The sequence below is a fragment of the Rhinatrema bivittatum genome, chromosome 19 (genome assembly GCF_901001135.1).
Source record: "Rhinatrema bivittatum chromosome 19, aRhiBiv1.1, whole genome shotgun sequence".
In the NCBI taxonomy this organism is placed as follows: Eukaryota; Metazoa; Chordata; class Amphibia; order Gymnophiona; family Rhinatrematidae; genus Rhinatrema; species Rhinatrema bivittatum.
In genome coordinates, this window is record NC_042633.1 from 6,120,975 (window position 1) to 6,139,027 (window position 18,053).

An 18,053-nucleotide genomic window follows, 5' to 3' on the forward strand; every position below is an offset into this window, starting at 1 on the left:
TGGTCTCTGAAATGTGTCACCAACGGTTCTTCTATTCGTCCTGTATTGATACAGCATTTGTGTTCAGTTAATCTAGTTCTAAACGGGCGTTTAGTCATGCCCACATATGTAAGTGGGCACGGACAAAAAATGGCATACACGACAAAGGAAGTTTTGCATGTCGCTGGAGGTAAAGAGACTGTCCGACCTGATGGTAAAATGATGGTAGTCTGTGGTGATTTTAAAGTACAATGGGCACAATTTGTGCAATTCATAATTGGGTCCTCAACATTCCGGGACTGCTGGAGGCTAGAATGAACTACTTGATCTTTGATATTTCTGCCTCGTGAATATGCAATTCTAAGTGGTTCCTTGAATGAAGGGTGGATTTCTTGAAGAATTGCCCAATGTCTCCGTATGGCTCTGCTGATCATTGGAGCGGCTAGAGTGTGCCTCATCACCATGGTCTGTGGGTTCGAGTCCTCATGCTGTCTTGGCAAAAACATGAATTCCCTATTGGAGTAAAGGGCTCGTCGATAGGCTTTTTTGACACTCGACAGGGGGTATCCTCGTTGCAAAAATCTTTCTGCCATGATTTGAGACTGTTTCTTGAATTCCGAATTGTCTGTGCACAATCGCCGTATGCGCATAAACTGGCCAACAGGTAAATTCAACTTAAAAGTGGTCGGGTGAAAACTATCGAATCTTAAAAGATTGTTGCGATCACTGGGTTTTCGGTACAGAGTGGTGACAACTGAGTCTTCTTTTTTGGTGATAAGGATGTCTAAATATGATATTTGTTGATCATGAAAATTCATGGTGAACTTAAGACATGAGTTTAATGAGTTAAGCCAGAGATGGAATTCCTGAAGGGCTGTCTGTGTTCCTTCCCATATGATGAACACGTCATCTATATATCTTTTCCAATATTTCAAAGATAGGGACCATGGATGTTGTTGAATATATTGGTTCTCAAATGCTGTTACAAATAAATTTGCAACATCTGGAGCCATGGCGGCCCCCATGGCGGTTCCCCGAATTTGTAAATAGAATTTATCTTGAAATGAAAAATAGTTGTGACTCAGAGCTAGATCTAATAATTCAATGATATAGGAAGTTGGTATCCTTTGCGGATTTGGACGGGTCTTTAAAACAGCTGATATTACAGTAAGCAATTCCTCTTGAGGGATTACTGTATACAGCGATTCTATGTCCATGGTGACTAATAAACTCTGGCTTGACAGTTTTATAGTAGATAAAAATTGAAGCATATGAGACGTGTCCTTGATGTAAGAAGGTGCTTGCGACACAAATGGTTGAAGTAATTTGTACCAAAAATTCATAAAAATTTACAACAGCCTCCGGGAAGACCGATAGTGTCGGCAAAGGAATCAGTATTAGAACCGATTTCTATTTTTCTGGACAAATTACTTCAACCATTTGTGTCGCAAGCACCTTCTTACATCAAGGACACGTCTCATATGCTTCAATTTTTATCTACTATAAAACTGTCAAGCCAGAGTTTATTAGTCACCATGGACATAGAATCGCTGTATACAGTAATCCCTCAAGAGGAATTGCTTACTGTAATATCAGCTGTTTTAAAGACCCGTCCAAATCCGCAAAGGATACCAACTTCCTATATCATTGAATTATTAGATCTAGCTCTGAGTCACAACTATTTTTCATTTCAAGATAAATTCTATTTACAAATTCGGGGAACCGCCATGGGGGCCGCCATGGCTCCAGATGTTGCAAATTTATTTGTAACAGCATTTGAGAACCAATATATTCAACAACATCCATGGTCCCTATCTTTGAAATATTGGAAAAGATATATAGATGACGTGTTCATCATATGGGAAGGAACACAGACAGCCCTTCAGGAATTCCATCTCTGGCTTAACTCATTAAACTCATGTCTTAAGTTCACCATGAATTTTCATGATCAACAAATATCATATTTAGACATCCTTATCACCAAAAAAGAAGACTCAGTTGTCACCACTCTGTACCGAAAACCCAGTGATCGCAACAATCTTTTAAGATTCGATAGTTTTCACCCGACCACTTTTAAGTTGAATTTACCTGTTGGCCAGTTTATGCGCATACGGCGATTGTGCACAGACAATTCGGAATTCAAGAAACAGTCTCAAATCATGGCAGAAAGATTTTTGCAACGAGGATACCCCCTGTCGAGTGTCAAAAAAGCCTATCGACGAGCCCTTTACTCCAATAGGGAATTCATGTTTTTGCCAAGACAGCATGAGGACTCGAACCCACAGACCATGGTGATGAGGCACACTCTAGCCGCTCCAATGATCAGCAGAGCCATACGGAGACATTGGGCAATTCTTCAAGAAATCCACCCTTCATTCAAGGAACCACTTAGAATTGCATATTCACGAGGCAGAAATATCAAAGATCAAGTAGTTCATTCTAGCCTCCAGCAGTCCCGGAATGTTGAGGACCCAATTATGAATTGCACAAATTGTGCCCATTGTACTTTAAAATCACCACAGACTACCATCATTTTACCATCAGGTCGGACAGTCTCTTTACCTCCAGCGACATGCAAAACTTCCTTTGTCGTGTATGCCATTTTTTGTCCGTGCCCACTTACATATGTGGGCATGACTAAACGCCCGTTTAGAACTAGATTAACTGAACACAAATGCTGTATCAATACAGGACGAATAGAAGAACCGTTGGTGACACATTTCAGAGACCATAATCATGAATTCTCTGATATTAAATGGACCATTTTAGAAATTGTTCACCCTCATTGGAGAAAGGGAGACCGAATTAAAAAACTGCAACAATGTGAACAACGATGGATTTTCGAATTACATACAGTGACCCCTGGCGGCCTCAACAAGGAAATTGAGTGGATTCACTTCATGTGAATTCACTCTTCTGTCAAATCAGATCACAGGTGTGGTTGGGTGATTCTATAAAATCAGCCTAGATCTCGCGGCAATTCAGCAGAATGCCGGTAAGAGCATTAGGCGACTGAACGCGGTAAGAGAAGACTACAAACGTGTTTTAGTCTTTAATTCATTTGGGAGTGCATAATCTATGTTGAGAAATATTGGTGCTAAAAATATAAGTGGCCTCATATCTATTGTCATTTTTTATAGGCATTACAATGAATTAGACGGAAGCAAATACGAAGGCATTTAAATATTGAAAGAGTTTGGCGGGAACTAACCTTGTGTACTTCTTAAGCCTAACCCTTCCGATTAGGACAGAGTCCCTGAAGCAGCACAACTGCGAAACGTACATCGGACTACAGGAGCTCTAAGTCACACGAGCACCCTCGATCGGAATTTGCTGCTTTTTAAGCACGGCAGCATTGAAATTGAAGTCTTGAAAGCGCGGCGGCGCTCTGCACAAGTGAGTGAAGGCACCATCTCGGAAGCGCGGAGGCGCTCCGCACAAGTAAGGCAATTCCGCTTCTTACTCCGTTAAAAACATTTTATTATAAATGGACAAAAAAACGATAAAAAAAGTAAATTTAATAAAGTAGAAAATTGAAGAAATCTAAAAGGAATTTAATAGACTATTCCGGACCGATGATTAAATATGACCCGTTATGGTTGAAAGCGTGGCTTACTGCCTAAACCAACCAAGGGTGGTATGATGGTCCACATTGTGAGATAAATTCCTAAGCACATAAAATTTTCAAATTTGTTTGCAACGTGTTTTGTGAGACAAGTGTGGTTCGTTGCACATTTTTTCATTAACTGTTTCTGTATAGTGGTAATTGAAATCTCCCATTATTATTGCACTGCCAAATTGGTTTGCTTCCCTGATTTCTCTTAGCATTTCATCATCTCTGACCATTTTGTACAGGTGGACAGTAGTATACTCCTATCATTATACTCTTACCCAACACACATGGGATTTCTACCCATATAGATTTTATTGTGCATTTAGTCTCTTGCAGGATCCTTGCCCTGTTGGACTTTCTGCCATCCTGGAATTAAAGCACCCCCACCCCCACCACCACCACCAAATTGCTCCTCCTTATTATTGCAATATTATTTGTACCCTGCTATAGCACTATCCCATTGGTTATCCTCCTTCTACCAGGTCTCTGAGATGCCACTTATGTCTATCTCATCATTCACTGCTATACACTCTAACTCTCCCATCTTACTTCTTAGATTCCTGGCATTGGCATACAGACATTTCAAAGTGCGTTTTTTGTTTCTATTAACAACCTGCTTTTCAGTTGACAGGGATAATTTGGAATTCTTTAGCTTAGGTAAGTTTATAATTATAGGCACTTGGACTACTTTTCTTATTATTGGAATCTCTCTGTTGGGATGCCCTAATTCTCCTGTATCAATAGTATCCTTCGAAGACACCTTCCTCTGAACCATGCACTGCTGACTGTCAGCGTTCCCCCTTGTTCTAGTTTAAAAGCTGCTCTATCTCCTTTTTAAAGGTTAGCACCAGCAGTCTGGTTCCACCCTGGTTAAGTTGGAGTCCATCCCTTTGGAAAAGACTCCCCTTCCCCAAAAGGTTCACCAGTTTCTTAAAAAACTGATTTTGCAATTCTTGGCATTGAATCCCAGCTGTCAAATCTTCGACCAGTCTTCAAACTTTCTTAAATCACTTTTCATTCTTTCTACTATTTCAGACATGTCCACTCTATTGCAGATCTTAGTATCATCTGCAAATAGACAAACTTTCCTGAACATACCCAGATCAGTCCAGACCAGTGGGTTTATGCATCCTTACCAGCAGATGGAGGCAGAGAACAAAACTTTGAGGCACTGCTACATAACTGAGAGTGCAACCTGCAGTCCCCTCAGTATTTCTCTGTCTCCAGCAGATGGTAGAGGTGCATACCTGCAGTCCTGACTGAGAGTGGAGACTTAGAAAGTTTAGAGTGGAATCTGCTCCCTGAGGTGTTAGGTTCCGTTTTACAGGCCATTCCTCGTGTTGAGCGGGGCGACCGAGGGGGTTGGATGCCCCTGGCTGCTGTGGCCCACTGTGCCGGGGATATAGATAGCCAGGGTACTGGTTCCCTCTGGGTACCCTGAAGACCTCTCCTGCATTTCGCTGGCTCCATCCAGGAAAGTACCTTTCTTTGTTCTTGGATCTCTGTGTAAGCTGCTTTATGTTTAAAAAAAAGAAGCAGTGTGAGGATAGGGGCAGGAAACTACTCGGAGAGCAGTGCCGAGGTGGTCGACCAGGCGGGCTCCCTAGCGACTCGCTGGAGCAGGAGAGAGTGAGTGGCAGCGTTAATTGGGGAAGCTGGTGCTGCAGGCCGCGATGTTCGCGCCTATTTTTTTCTGTCTTCCTGTGCACCGGCCTTGCAGCGCGATCGTGCGGGCTGCATTCGAAAGGATCATCAGAAGTTCCTGTGCTTCAAGGTGTTGGGCTGGCATTTTCAGTTTCGAACTCTTCCTTTCGGTTTGGCCACGGCGCCTTGGACCTTCATGAAGGTGATGGTGGTGGTGGCAGCAGTCTTATGACAGGAAGGCATCCTGGTGCATCAGTATCTGGATGACTGGCTGATCCGAGCGAAGAAAGAGGAGGAGTGCAGGCATTCCATCCAGCGCATAATGACCACTCTCAATTCACTGGAGTGGGTCATCAGTGTATCAAAGAGTTACCTATTTCCATCTCAGTTGCTGAATCTAGGAGCCCGCTATAATACCCAGGTGGGCCGAGTGTATCTGACGACAGACAGAGCGTCGAAACTTCAGTCACAAGTGACTCGGCTCCTACGTTTTCCTGTTCCCAGAATCGGCGATTACTTACAAGTCCTGGGGTCCATGGCCTCCACGTTGGATCTGGTTCCGTGGGCCTTTGCTCACATGCGACCGCTTCAGAAGCCGCAGCTATCCAGATGAAATCTGTTGTCAGAGCAGTTTTTATCTTCCACTGCCTCTTCTTTCGGAGTCCAGATCCAGCCTGTCATGGTGGCTGTCGAGGAGCAATCTGGAGAAGGGAGTGGATCTGGAAACGCCGGATTGGATGGTGGTGACCAAGGATGCTGGTCTCAAAGGCTGGGGAGCAGTGCACTTGGGTTGCTCTGCCCAGGGATGTTGGTCGGTGGCAGAGGCTTCCTGGTCTATCAATTGTCTGGAAACGAGGGCTGTGGTGGAGTTTCTGGAGTTTTCGGGCAATGCAATGACAGTGGCGTACATCAATCGCCAAGGCGGCACCAGGAGTCACGGTGTGGCTCGGGAAGCTCAGCTGTTGTTTCTGTGGGCAGAGCGCCACCTCAAGGGCCTGGCAGCATCCCTTGTAGCAGGCGTCAGCGTACAGGCCAATTTCCTCAGAAGACAGCAACTCAATCCCGGGGAGTGGGAACTGTCCCCGGATGCCTGGAATCACATTTGTGCCAGATGGGGGGTCCCCCAACTAGATCTCATGGCAACGCGGGCGAATGCAAAAACAACAAAGTTTTTCAGCCGCAGGAAGGAAGCCGGCTCCGTAGGGCTGGATGCTCTGGTGTGCCCATGGCTGAGTGGGATCCTGTTGTACATGTTTCCACCATGGCCTCTCATAGGAAGAGTATTACGGTGGATAGAAGCACATCTAGGGTCAGTGGTACTAGTGGCATCAGAATGGCCATGCCGTCCTTGGTTCACGGACCTAATGTATCTGGCAGTGGACGGTCCTCTTCGGCTGGCTTATCTGCTGGGGCTGTTGCGGCAGGGACCAATCTTTTCAGATCGGGAGGATCAGTTTTGTCTCGCGGCTTGGCTTTTGAGAGGCGGTGCTTGCAAATGAAGGGGTATTCAGAGCCAGTCATTACCACCCTTCTTCAGGCTAGAAGACCTGCTACTTCCATGGCCTATATCAGGGTGTGGAAGGTTTTTGAGTCCTGGTGCTTACAGCAAGGTCTGGATCCTCTGTCGGCAACGGCTCCCCATATTTTGTCCTTTCTTCAACGGGGCTTGTCCCAGGGGTTGACCTACAGCTCACTCCATGTTCAGGTCGCGGCCTTGGGCTGCCTCAGGGGCCGGGGGCGGGGTAAGTCTTTGGCTACCCACCCAAATGTCATCTGCTTCCTAAAGGGGGTAAAGCATGTTCGACCTCCGGTGCGGAAAACATTCCTGGATTGGAACCTAAATTTAGTCTTACAGGTTCTCTTTGAGGCGCCTTTTGAGCCTTTGGGATGAGCGTCTTCGAAGGATTTGACGTTGAAGGTGGTTTTCCTGGTGGCTATCTTTTCAGTCAGGCAGATTTTGGAGCTTCAGGCTTTATCTTGTCGCAACCCCTTCTTGCGTATTTCCAACGACAGGGTGTCCTTGCGCACGATATCCTCTTTTTTGCCAAAGGTGGTTTCTAACTTTCATATGAATCAGACAGTGGAATTTCCGGGTTTTCCGAATTGGTCTAGAGATTCAGCGACGGGTAGAGACCTCCATCGTTTGGATGTCCGTCGTGCTCTGTTACGTTATCTGAAGGTCACCGCTCAGACCACCTGTTTGTCTTATATGGTGGATCCAGGAAGGGAAAAAGAGCTTCTAAAGCTAATTTGGCTCGTTGGTTAAAGGAAACTATTTGCTCGGCCTATGTAAGGGCCGGCCCATTCCAACGGGTTTGAAAGCTCATTCGATTAGAGGTCAGGCAGCCTCTTGGGCTGAGTGTCAGTTGGTATCTCCCCAGGAGATCTATAGGGCCGCGGTGTGGTCCTCACTGCATAATTTCACTAGGCATTATCATCTGGAGGATGCTACTTTCGGCAAAATTGTATTGAGAGTGGGTCTTTCAGGTTCCTGCCCAGTGTAGGGTGGCTTTGGTAAATCCCTCTGGTCTGGACTGATCTGGGTATGTTCAGGAAAGGAAAATTGGTTCTTACCTGCTAATTTTCGTTCCTGTAATACCACAGATCAGTTCAAAGGCCCGCCCCGGTATTGCTGCCGAAAGACTGAAGGTTCCTGTTACCTCTCTGGATATTTTTGAAGAGTTTTAATTCCAATTAATCAGTTCTTTTTGTTGTTTGATTAAGCAGTTGCTTGTGGGAGCAAGTTGGCTTCCAGCTTTGGGGTATCCAACCCTAAGGGGGTTTGTGATTCACCCTAGCATAAGGAATGTTAATTAATCCTGGCTTGGGTACAGGTCAATACTGAGGGGCCTGCAGGTGGCACTCTCAGTTATGTAGCAGTGCCTCAAAGTTTTGTTCTCTGCCTCCATCTGCTGGTAGGGATGCATAAACCCACTGGTCTGGACTGATCTGTGGTATTACAGGAACGAAAATTAGCAGGTAAGAACCAATTTTCCTTTACCTTCTATCCATTCTACAATGTCACTCAAAGATATTGAACAAAACCGGTCCAAAAACCGATCCCTGTGCTCTGTGCTTAACACAGTTCTCTCTTCAGAATAGGTTCCATTTACCATTATATGCTGTCTCCTATCAGTCAAACGGTTTGTAATCCATGCCACCAACTTGGCGCTCATTCCCAAGCTTCTCATTTTATTCACAAGCCTTTTAATCTGGACTGTATCAAAAGTTTTGCTGAAATCCAAGTAGATCATATTGAGTAAGCTTCCTTGATCCAATTCTCTAGTCACCCAAACAAAAAAATCAATAAGATTAGTCTGACAAGACCTTCACCTGGTGAATCCATACTGCCTGTTGAGAAACGTTAACAGCTGCCAGAGATTTGGTGCACCAAAAATGTTCAAGCAGTTTGCTTCACTCCCCTTCTCCAGTGGTAGAGGAAAGATGATGCTGGGGGGGAGGAATGCCAGCATGCAGTGCACGATTAGACCCAAGGTGGTGCTGGTAAAATGGGAATCTCAGTATGCAATATAGGAGCAGGTCCAAGATGGCATCATAGAGAATAAGAATCCCAGCATGCAATGCAGGAAAAGATGGTGCCAGAGGGAATAGGAATCCCATCATGCAATGCAGAAGCAGGCCCAAGATGGTACCAGAGGGAATAGGATTCCCAGCATGCAGTTCAGGACCAGGCCCAAGATGGTGACTAAAGGAATAGGAATCCCAGCATGCAGTGCAGAAGCAGGCCCAAGTTGGCACTCATACCCACTGCCTCTTGTAAGCAGTGAGGACTGAATGGGATGCCGGCCCTAACTGCAGGCAGTTGCTCCTCTATGTCCCCTTTTTCTGAAGCACTTCTCTCATGGGAAGGCCTGCCTGATCTCTCACCAGGTCTTACTGTCTGCAGACAACTCTTGCCCCTTCCAAGGACAAAAATACAAACACAATCCTTTTGTTCCTTAATTTTCAGACAGGACCGTTTACCCGGAGACCTGTAACTGTCACTATCACTGTGGTGGGTGCAGGATCAGCCACGTGGCTCCTCCTATCAAGGCCTGCCACTGCAAATACAAGGGGCTGTGGACCTGTGGTGGGGAAGTGACCGACTGCGTGCAGCCTGATGCACCCTACTGCAAGAACCCCGACAGGACTCTGCCCAGCTGCTTGGAGGGTGGGGGCGATTGCGGGGGCTACCTGGACAGCTGCGACTGCGAATACCACTCCGGGGGCTGCAAAGTGTCCATGGCCGCACCCCCCCACACCGCCTGTAGGTGCTACCGCTCCTTCTTCTGGAGCTGCACCGGAACACTGGTGCACTGCAAGGACGGGAACGCCGGCAACTGCTCCAACCCAGACACGTCTAAGGCCTCCTGCCTGGAGGGAGGCGGCAACTGCGTAGGTTACTAGGCAGGGGACAGCTCCAGAAGATAAGGGGCTCTTCCAGGAAAAGCTAACGGCCTTTATAAACTTAATGTATTTCTAAATTCTTAAAACATAGGTGGCATGTTTGATTTTCAAAATACTAATAACCAGCTTGGTGAAATGGCACAGGGATACTGCCTGGAAGCTGGCACTGCTGGTGCCCATGATGTATCTATTCTTTACACCTAAATTGTATAAATGTGGGCCGCAATATAATACAGTCACCTGCTGGATGTCACAAATTCACATTCATTTGTCAGGCTGTGAGTTACGACTGAGCCATTTCTCCCAAGTTACCATCGCCTACATAAACAAGCGTGGAAGCAAATTCTCTCTGGTAGCATTTCTAGATTGCTCGATTACCTCCCTCCTGTCTTATCCATATTCATCATCATGATCATCTTTTTTTTTTCCAAGCAAAAGAGTTGAAAGTGTATTACAGCAGAGTTTAGGTTAACAATGGTATATCGGCAATTTGGCAACATAAATGATATGGATGCAAATATGATTTAACACAATTTAGGAATAAATACACTATCGGCGGTGAATTGGCCTAAATATTATAGGTACAAATATCATTCAAACACAACTGGTCCGGACTATGACTTACCCCTGTGCTTGGGAGTGGGAAGTGTACCACATGACAAATCGTATTTACTAATATGACTTATCTTCAGGTTCGTAGCCTGAGTGGGGGATGAGACAGGGTCCCGGTCACCCTGATACCACAATTCTGGGCCTTCCCAAACAACTTCTCACTTGTGGCACCAGAGACCAGATAAAATCATCACACCGGAATAAAACAGTAATTAACCCTTTTACTCTTATTGTATAAGTAGACAGTAAATCCAACCAGAACATTAAATGGGAAAAGTACAGTAGTGAAGTACAATATAAACTTGCAGTTTTCTTATTTTAAATCAAGCAATGCAACCAACATACTCATATGGATAGTAAAAAAAAAATAAGGAATGCTAATAGAGAAAGGTTGGAGCCAAAAGCAGTGAAGTACGCAACTTTCAAAAACGGTCTTTACCTCACATACTCAAAAAGGAGGGGGGGGGAGGACAGATCCACTTCACTGTCACCAATTTTAAAGGGTGCACCATGTCCCAAACACAAACGGCTGAATTTTTAATCGGCCACATGCGTAAAAAACGGGGATATGTGCGTGGCCGGGCCTTGTGCATGCCGCACACATTTTCAAAGGGGCACGGCCATGCGCATAACTCCCATTAAGAACATAAGAAAATGCCATACTGGGTCAGACCAAGGGTCCATCAAGCCCAGCTTCCTGTTTCCAACAGAGGCCAAACCAGGCCACAAGAACCGGGCAAGTACCCAAAAACTAAGTCTATTCCATGTAACCATTGCTAATGGCAGTGGCTATTCTCTAAGTGAACTTAATAGCAGGTAATGGACTTCTCCTCCAAGAACTTATCCAATCCTTTTTTAAACACAGCTATACTAACTGCACTAACCACATCCTCTGGCAACAAATTCCAGAGTTTAATTGTGCGTTGAGTAAAAAAGAACTTTCTCCGATTAGTTTTAAATGTGCCCCATGCTAACTTCATGGAGTGCCCCCTAGTCCTTCTACTATCCGAAAGAGTAAATAACCGATTCACATTTACCCGTTCTAGACCTCTCATGATTTTAAACACCTCTATCATATCCCCCCTCAGCCGTCTCTTCTCCAAGCTGAAAAGTCCTAACCTCTTTAGTCTTTCCTCATAGGGGAGTTGTTCCATTCCCCTTATCATTTTGGTAGCCCTTCTCTGTACCTTCTCCATCGCAGAAGTGCCAGGCTGAAGGAAAGGGGCGGGGAGAGGCGGGGCTGAAGGCGGCCAGTTTCAGCGGCCATTTGCCGCTGTGCCGGGGAAGGGACTGCCAGTGCATGCAAGTTGCTTCTGCTCCAACGGAGCAGTAAGCAATAAAATAAAAAAAATAAAAGGTAGGCAACAGGTATAGGGGGTGGGGAGGAGAAGGGAAGAGGTAGGGATAGGGGGGTAGAAATTTGAGAGATCTACTAGTACATTCAGCTTTACCCACAGAGCCAAAGAATTTTGAATTAAGTGGACATTTTAAATGCGGATCGTGTGAGTTTTGCAGCACAGCAATGACGGGTATGCAGTCATATGTATCAAAGTCAAATTTTGTCATCAAGAGACATTTTAATACAAATTGCATATTCTCATTTGTGATATATTTAATTGAATGTCTTTGCAGCCTTATATATATATATTGTTTGCACTACCCGTACTGTGAGAAAACATTTAAAACCAAATAGATGAGCACTACAGTGTGTAAAAGGTCTCTCTCTCCTGGGGAGCTTCCCCAAATACTTTATTTGGTAGTAAAGAGAAAGCTGGCCTGGTTTCAGTCTCTTACAGAAAGACTATGGTCCATCAGCATCTCTTTCCCTGCCCTATCTCATGTTTCTTTGGCAAGGGTTTATGCTTGACTTCAGCTGAAAGGCTGAAGCAGTTAATATGAGATACTGAATTTATGACAAAAGGCAAGAAAATAAATATTCTCCCTCCTCTTCTAAGACACTCTGCGCAAAGTTTAAATTACTTAACTCAGTCTCTTAGGAGGGTGATCCAGCCATGTGCTCCTGGGACTGGATATCTCTGGAAAGGAAGACTCAGTTTCTCAGCTCCTGGCTCCTCTGTCCCTTGTTGGGTATTTACATGTAGCTCTGCTATGAAGCAAGAACAGCTGTCTGTCTCTCTCTTTCCTCAGAGATCAGACTTCTGTCTCTTACTCTGATAATTAGTTCTTTAGGAGAAGAACTGATTGCAGAGCTGCTAGATGCATTCTTCTCTTCCTGGCTCCAACTCCTGGCCATCCCCACCCCTCATACAGAGACAGAGCCAGCCCAATTGCGCCTTTTTTCCCTTAAATGGTCTCCCAGCATTCCTTTGGCTTCCTCCTCTGCTAGCTGTGTAGTGCTGTTCTCTGGGCAGGCTAAACAATACACCCCCTTTTCCCAGCTGGTTAACACTGTGAGTGCTGGATGCTGGTTCTTGCAGAACATTTGCCATTCACAAGAGAGCACACAGGGATTTTGACGTATTTTTATATTCCTTCATCTTGGCTGCAGCGGCTTGTAGTCTCCGCAGGGTTGAAAACACCTCACTCAGATCCAGATGAATCTCAGTCCACATTGTAAGGCTCCAGCACATGATAAGCTCATGGGGGCATGAATCTGGTTTATAGTAGTTTGTTAATTTAATAGTGCCAAAGTACGCACGTATATGCAAGCAATAGAACACACGTGCCAGACGTGTTCTGGGATGAGGCCAACATTTATGCAAATAAGTTTCTATTTTAAAACCTGCCGAAATGGCCTTTTCTTGTGTATATTTACTCCTGTTCAATATCGGCAGAATTTTAAATCGGCCACGTGAGCAAATGTTGTCACTTATGCGCCTGGCCGAGCCCTTTTGAAGACGTGTGCGGAGGGCTCGGCCACGCGCGTAAGTGACAATAAGCGCATAATTGCCAGGCCGGGGGCATGTTCTGGGCGAGGAGGGGCAGCAGCCGGCCGGCAGGCGTAAATTACTTTGCTCCCGAGGAGCAGGAAGTAACAAAATTTAAAAAAAGAGATAAGGTAGGTTAGGTTTAGGGGGTGGGGAGGAGAGGGGAAGGGGGAAGGAAGGTTAAGCAGGGGGTTAGGGAAGTTTCCTCCCAGTCCGCTCCTTAATTGGAGTGGACTGGGAGGGAATTGGGGAAGTGCCGATTGCGTCGCTGCACAGACTTCGAAAAAGTATATCCCCCTTGCTCGCACCGCACGCACAGATGCAGCCACCCAATTTTATAATACGCGCATGTTAGAAAATCGGCGCATCCATGTACGCGCACCGGGATACATGCACGTACCTTTCAAAATCTACCCCTATCTGTGTACGTGATCGTAAACATCATAAAAGTGAAATAATGTCAGGGTGAGGGGTCTGGGTGAAATGGGGGAACTTCAGGCTGAAGAGCCAGGAGGGTCTTCACGAGCTGCATACGGACAGGGTGAAATGGTAAACAAATTGGTAAAACTGGTTCTTTCTTTGCTGCCAGCATGTTATAAAATCCCCTGATTTGCATGTTTAAAAACTAGAAATCCAACACAAATGCTGGTAATGAGTAATACAGTCCCAACACTTCATTGGAGTTGCCAATTTTTTGAATAAATGAAACTATATATTTATACACCTGAGTGAAGTGTTGGGACTGTATTACTCATTACCAGCATTTGTGTTGGATTTCTACATAACCAGTTTGAATGCTGGCCATAGCTCGGTTGCTTGTGGCATGTTTAAAAACTGACATATAGGGGTAGGTGCGTAAACGCATCAAACTAATATCAGAACATAAGAAATTGCCATATTGGGTCAGACCAAGGGTCCATCAAGCCCAGCATCCTGTTTCCAACAGAGGACAAACCAGGTCACAAGAACCTGGCAATTACCCAAACATTAAGATCCCATGCTACTGTAACAGCAGTGGCTATTCCGTAAGTCAGCTTGATTAATAGCAGTTAATGGACTTCTCCTCCAAGAACTTATCCAAACTTTTTTTAAACCCAGCTACACTAACTGCACTAACCACATCCTCTGGAAACAAATTTCAGAACTTAATTGTGCGTTGAGTGAAAAAGAATTTTCTCCAATTAGTTTTAAATGTGCTACTTGCTAACTTCATGGAGTGCCCCCTAGCCTTTCTATTATCCGAAAGAGTAAATAACCAATTCACATCTACCCGTTCTAGACCTTTCATGATTTTAAAGACCTCTTTCATATCCCCCCTCAGACGTCTCTTCTCCAAGCTGAACAGCCCTAACCTCTTTAGCCTTTCCTCATAGGGGAACTGTTCCATTCCCCTTATTTTGGTAGCCCTTCTCTGTACCTTCTCTATCTCTGTACCTTCTCTTCTCTGTACCTTCTCTATCTCTGTACCTTCTCTTCTCTGTACCTTCTCTATTCCTAAATTACCTACCCAACAAGTCCCTTATCCCAATTTTATTTTATCAACAACACATTCATGTACATATGTTATTTTCTATAACCTTTTGTTATATCCTATAACCTTTTGTTCCATGTACCACTGTTATAATATGTTATACTTGTTTTTTGTAAAATAGGGCGGACTACGCCCTATTCCCTTGGTTATCTGGAAACCGATGTGATATCTCGATTGAATGTCGGTATATAAAAGAAATAAATAATAATAATAATATCGCAATTATATCTTGTTTGAGATACGTCGACCAGAATTGAACACAGTATTCAAGGTGTGGTCTCACCATGGAGCGATACAGAGGCATTATGACATTTTCTGTTTTATTAACCATTCCCTTCCTAATAATTCCTAACATTCTGTTTGCTTTTTTGACTGCTGCAGCACACTGAGCCGACGATTTCAATGTGTTATCCACTATGATGCCTAGAACATTTTCCTGGGTGGTAACTCCTAATATGGAACCTAACATCGTGTAACTACAGCAAGGGTTATTTTTCCCTCTCTGCAACACCTTGCACTTGTCCACATTAAATTTCATCTGCCATTTCGATGTCTAATCTTCCAGTCTCACAAGGTCCTCCTGTAATTTATCACAATCCGCTTGTGATTTAACTACTTTGAATAATTTTGTATCATCTGTAAATTTGATAACTTCACTCCTTGTATTCCTTTCTAGATCATTTATAAATATATTGAAAAGCACAGGTCCTAGTACAGATCCTTGAGGCACTCCACTGTTTACCCTTTTCCACTGAGAAAATTGCCCATTTAATCCTACTCTCTGTTTCCTGTCTTTTAACCAGTTTGTAATCCACAAAAGGACATCGCTTCCTATCCCATGACTTTTTAGTTTTCTTAGAAGCCTCTCATGAGGAACTTTGTGAAACGCCTTCTGAAAATCCAAATACACTATATCTACTGGTTCACCTTTATCCACAAGTTTATTAACCCCTTCTAAAAAATGAAGCAGATTTGTGAGGCAAAACTTCCCTTGGATAAATGCATGTTGACTTTGTTCCATTAATCCATGCCTTTCTATATGGTCTGTGATTTTGATCTTTAGAATAGTTTCCACTATTTTTCCCGTCACTGAAGTCAGGCTCATTGGTCTATAGTTTCCTGGATCACCCCTGGAACCCTTTTTAAATATTGGGGTTGCACTGCCCACCCTCCAGTCTTCAGGTATAATGGATGATTTTAATGATAGGCTACAAAGTTTAACTAATAGATCTGAAATTTCATTTTTGAGTTCCTTCAGAACCCTGGGATGCATACCATCCGGTCCAGGTGATTTGCTACTCTTTAGTTTGTCAGTCTGGCCTACTACATTTTCCAGGTTCACAGTGATTTGGTTCACTTCTTCTGACTCATCACCCATGAAAACCATCTCCAGAACTGGTATCTCTCCAACATCCTCATTAGTAAACACAGAAGCAAAGAATTCATATATGGGCCAATGCAATATAAAGCGCGGAAAGCGGGCGTTGAAAAGTCAGCACCTGCTTTCCTAACGTGCTCATGGTGCCCGCAAGGGGGGGGGGGGTGCCATGCAATACCCAAATTAGGGGGTTGCGACCCCGCCATGGCTGCCAGTTATGAAGACCGATGCTGGTAAACTCGGCATCATTTTCATTACCGGCCGCCTGCCAGTAATGAAAATGGCCGCCGATAAACTCGAGTTTACCGGTGTTGGTCTTCATAACTCGGTGGTCTGCTGAGTTTTTTTTTTTGATTTTTTTTGATTTTCTGTACTTCTTTTAAATGCGCTCAGCTATTAACGCCTGCTCCAGGCAGGCGTTAATAGCTGAGCGATAAATGTGCGTCTGAGACACACATTCATTTTTTTTTATGGCGGAGTGAATGAGTAATAGCCTCATTCACATGTATTCCACACATTAAGAAAGGTGGAAAGAAGGCAAAACGATTACCGGCATGGTTAAAAGGGGAGGTGAAAGAAGCTATTTTAGCCAAAAGATCTTCATTCAAAAATTGGAAGAAGGATCCAACAGAAGAAAATAGGATAAAGCATAAAAGTTGGCAAGTTAAATGTAAGACATTGATAAGACAGGCTAAGAGAGAATTTGAAAAGAAGTTGGCTGTAGAGGCAAAAGCTCACAGTAAAAACTTTTTTAAATATATCCGAAGGAGAAAGCCTTTGAGGGAGTCAGTTGGACCGTTAGATGATCGAGGGGTTAAAGGGGCACTTAGAGAAGATAAGGCATCATGGAAAGATTAAATGATTTCTTTGCTTTGGTGTTTACTGAAGAGGATATTGGGGAGGTACCCGTAATGGAGAAGGTATTCATGGGTAATGATTCCGATGGACTGAATCAAATCACGGTGAATCTAGAACTGAAGAGTAGTAAATCAGCTGGACCGGATGGTATACACCCCAGAGTTCTGAAGGAACTAAAAAATGAAATTTCAGACCTATTAGTAAACATTTGTAACCTATCATTAAAATCATCCATTTTACCTGAAGACTGGAGGATAGCTAATGTAACCCCCATATTTAAAAAGGGCTCTGGGGGAGATCCTGGAAATTACAGACCGGTTAGCCTGACTTCAGTGCCAGGAAAAATAGTGGAAAGTGTTCTAAACATCAAAATCACAGAACATATAGAAAGACATGGTTTAATGGAACAAAGTCAGCATGGCTTTACCAAGGGCAAGTCTTGCCTCACAAATCTGCTTCACTTTTTTGAAGGAGTTAATAAACATGTGGATAAAGGTGAACCGGTAGATATAGTATACTTGGATTTTCAGAAGGCGTTTGACAAAGTTCCTCATGAGAGGCTTCTAGGAAAAGTAAAAAGTCATGGGATAGGTGGCTATGTCCTTTCGTGGATTGCAAACTGGCTAAAAGACAGGAAACAGAGAGTAGGATTAAATGGACAATTTTCTCAGTGGAAGGGAGTGGACAGTGGAGTGCCTCAGGGATCTGTATTGGGACCCTTACTTTTCAATATATTTATAAATGATCTGGAAAGAAATACGACGAGTGAGATAATCAAATTTGCAGATGACACAAAATTGTTCAGAGTAGTTAAATCACAAGCAGATTGTGATAAATTGCAGGAAGACCTTGTGAGACTAGAAAACTGGGCATCCAAATGGCAGATGAAATTTAATGTGGATAAGTGCAAGGTGATGTATATAGGGAAAAATAACCCATGCTATAATTACACAATGTTGGGTTCCATATTAGGTGCTACAACCCAAGAAAGAGATCTAGGTGTCATAGTGGATAACACATTAAAATCGTCAGTTCAGTGTGCTGCGGCAGTCAAAAAGCAAACAATGTTGGGAATTATTAGAAAGGGAATGGTGAATAAAACGGAAAATGTCATAATGCCTCTGTATCGCTCCATGGTGAGAC

General features: G+C 44.0%; 2 protein-coding genes across 2 annotated transcripts in view; both read left to right on the top strand.

The window, feature by feature from the left end:
• Positions 1-10,374, top strand: part of LOC115080439 — a 29,390-nt gene extending 19,016 nt beyond the window's left edge. Inside the window, exon 4 of the mRNA XM_029584601.1 lies at positions 9,207-10,374. Within this exon, the coding sequence (XP_029440461.1) occupies positions 9,207-9,643 (437 nt within the window). The 3' untranslated portion in view covers positions 9,644-10,374. The remainder of the gene's footprint in view (positions 1-9,206) is intronic.
• Positions 1-18,053, top strand: part of LOC115080438 — a 132,026-nt gene that overhangs the window by 20,086 nt on the left and 93,887 nt on the right. The gene's annotated exons all lie outside the window — the stretch shown is intronic.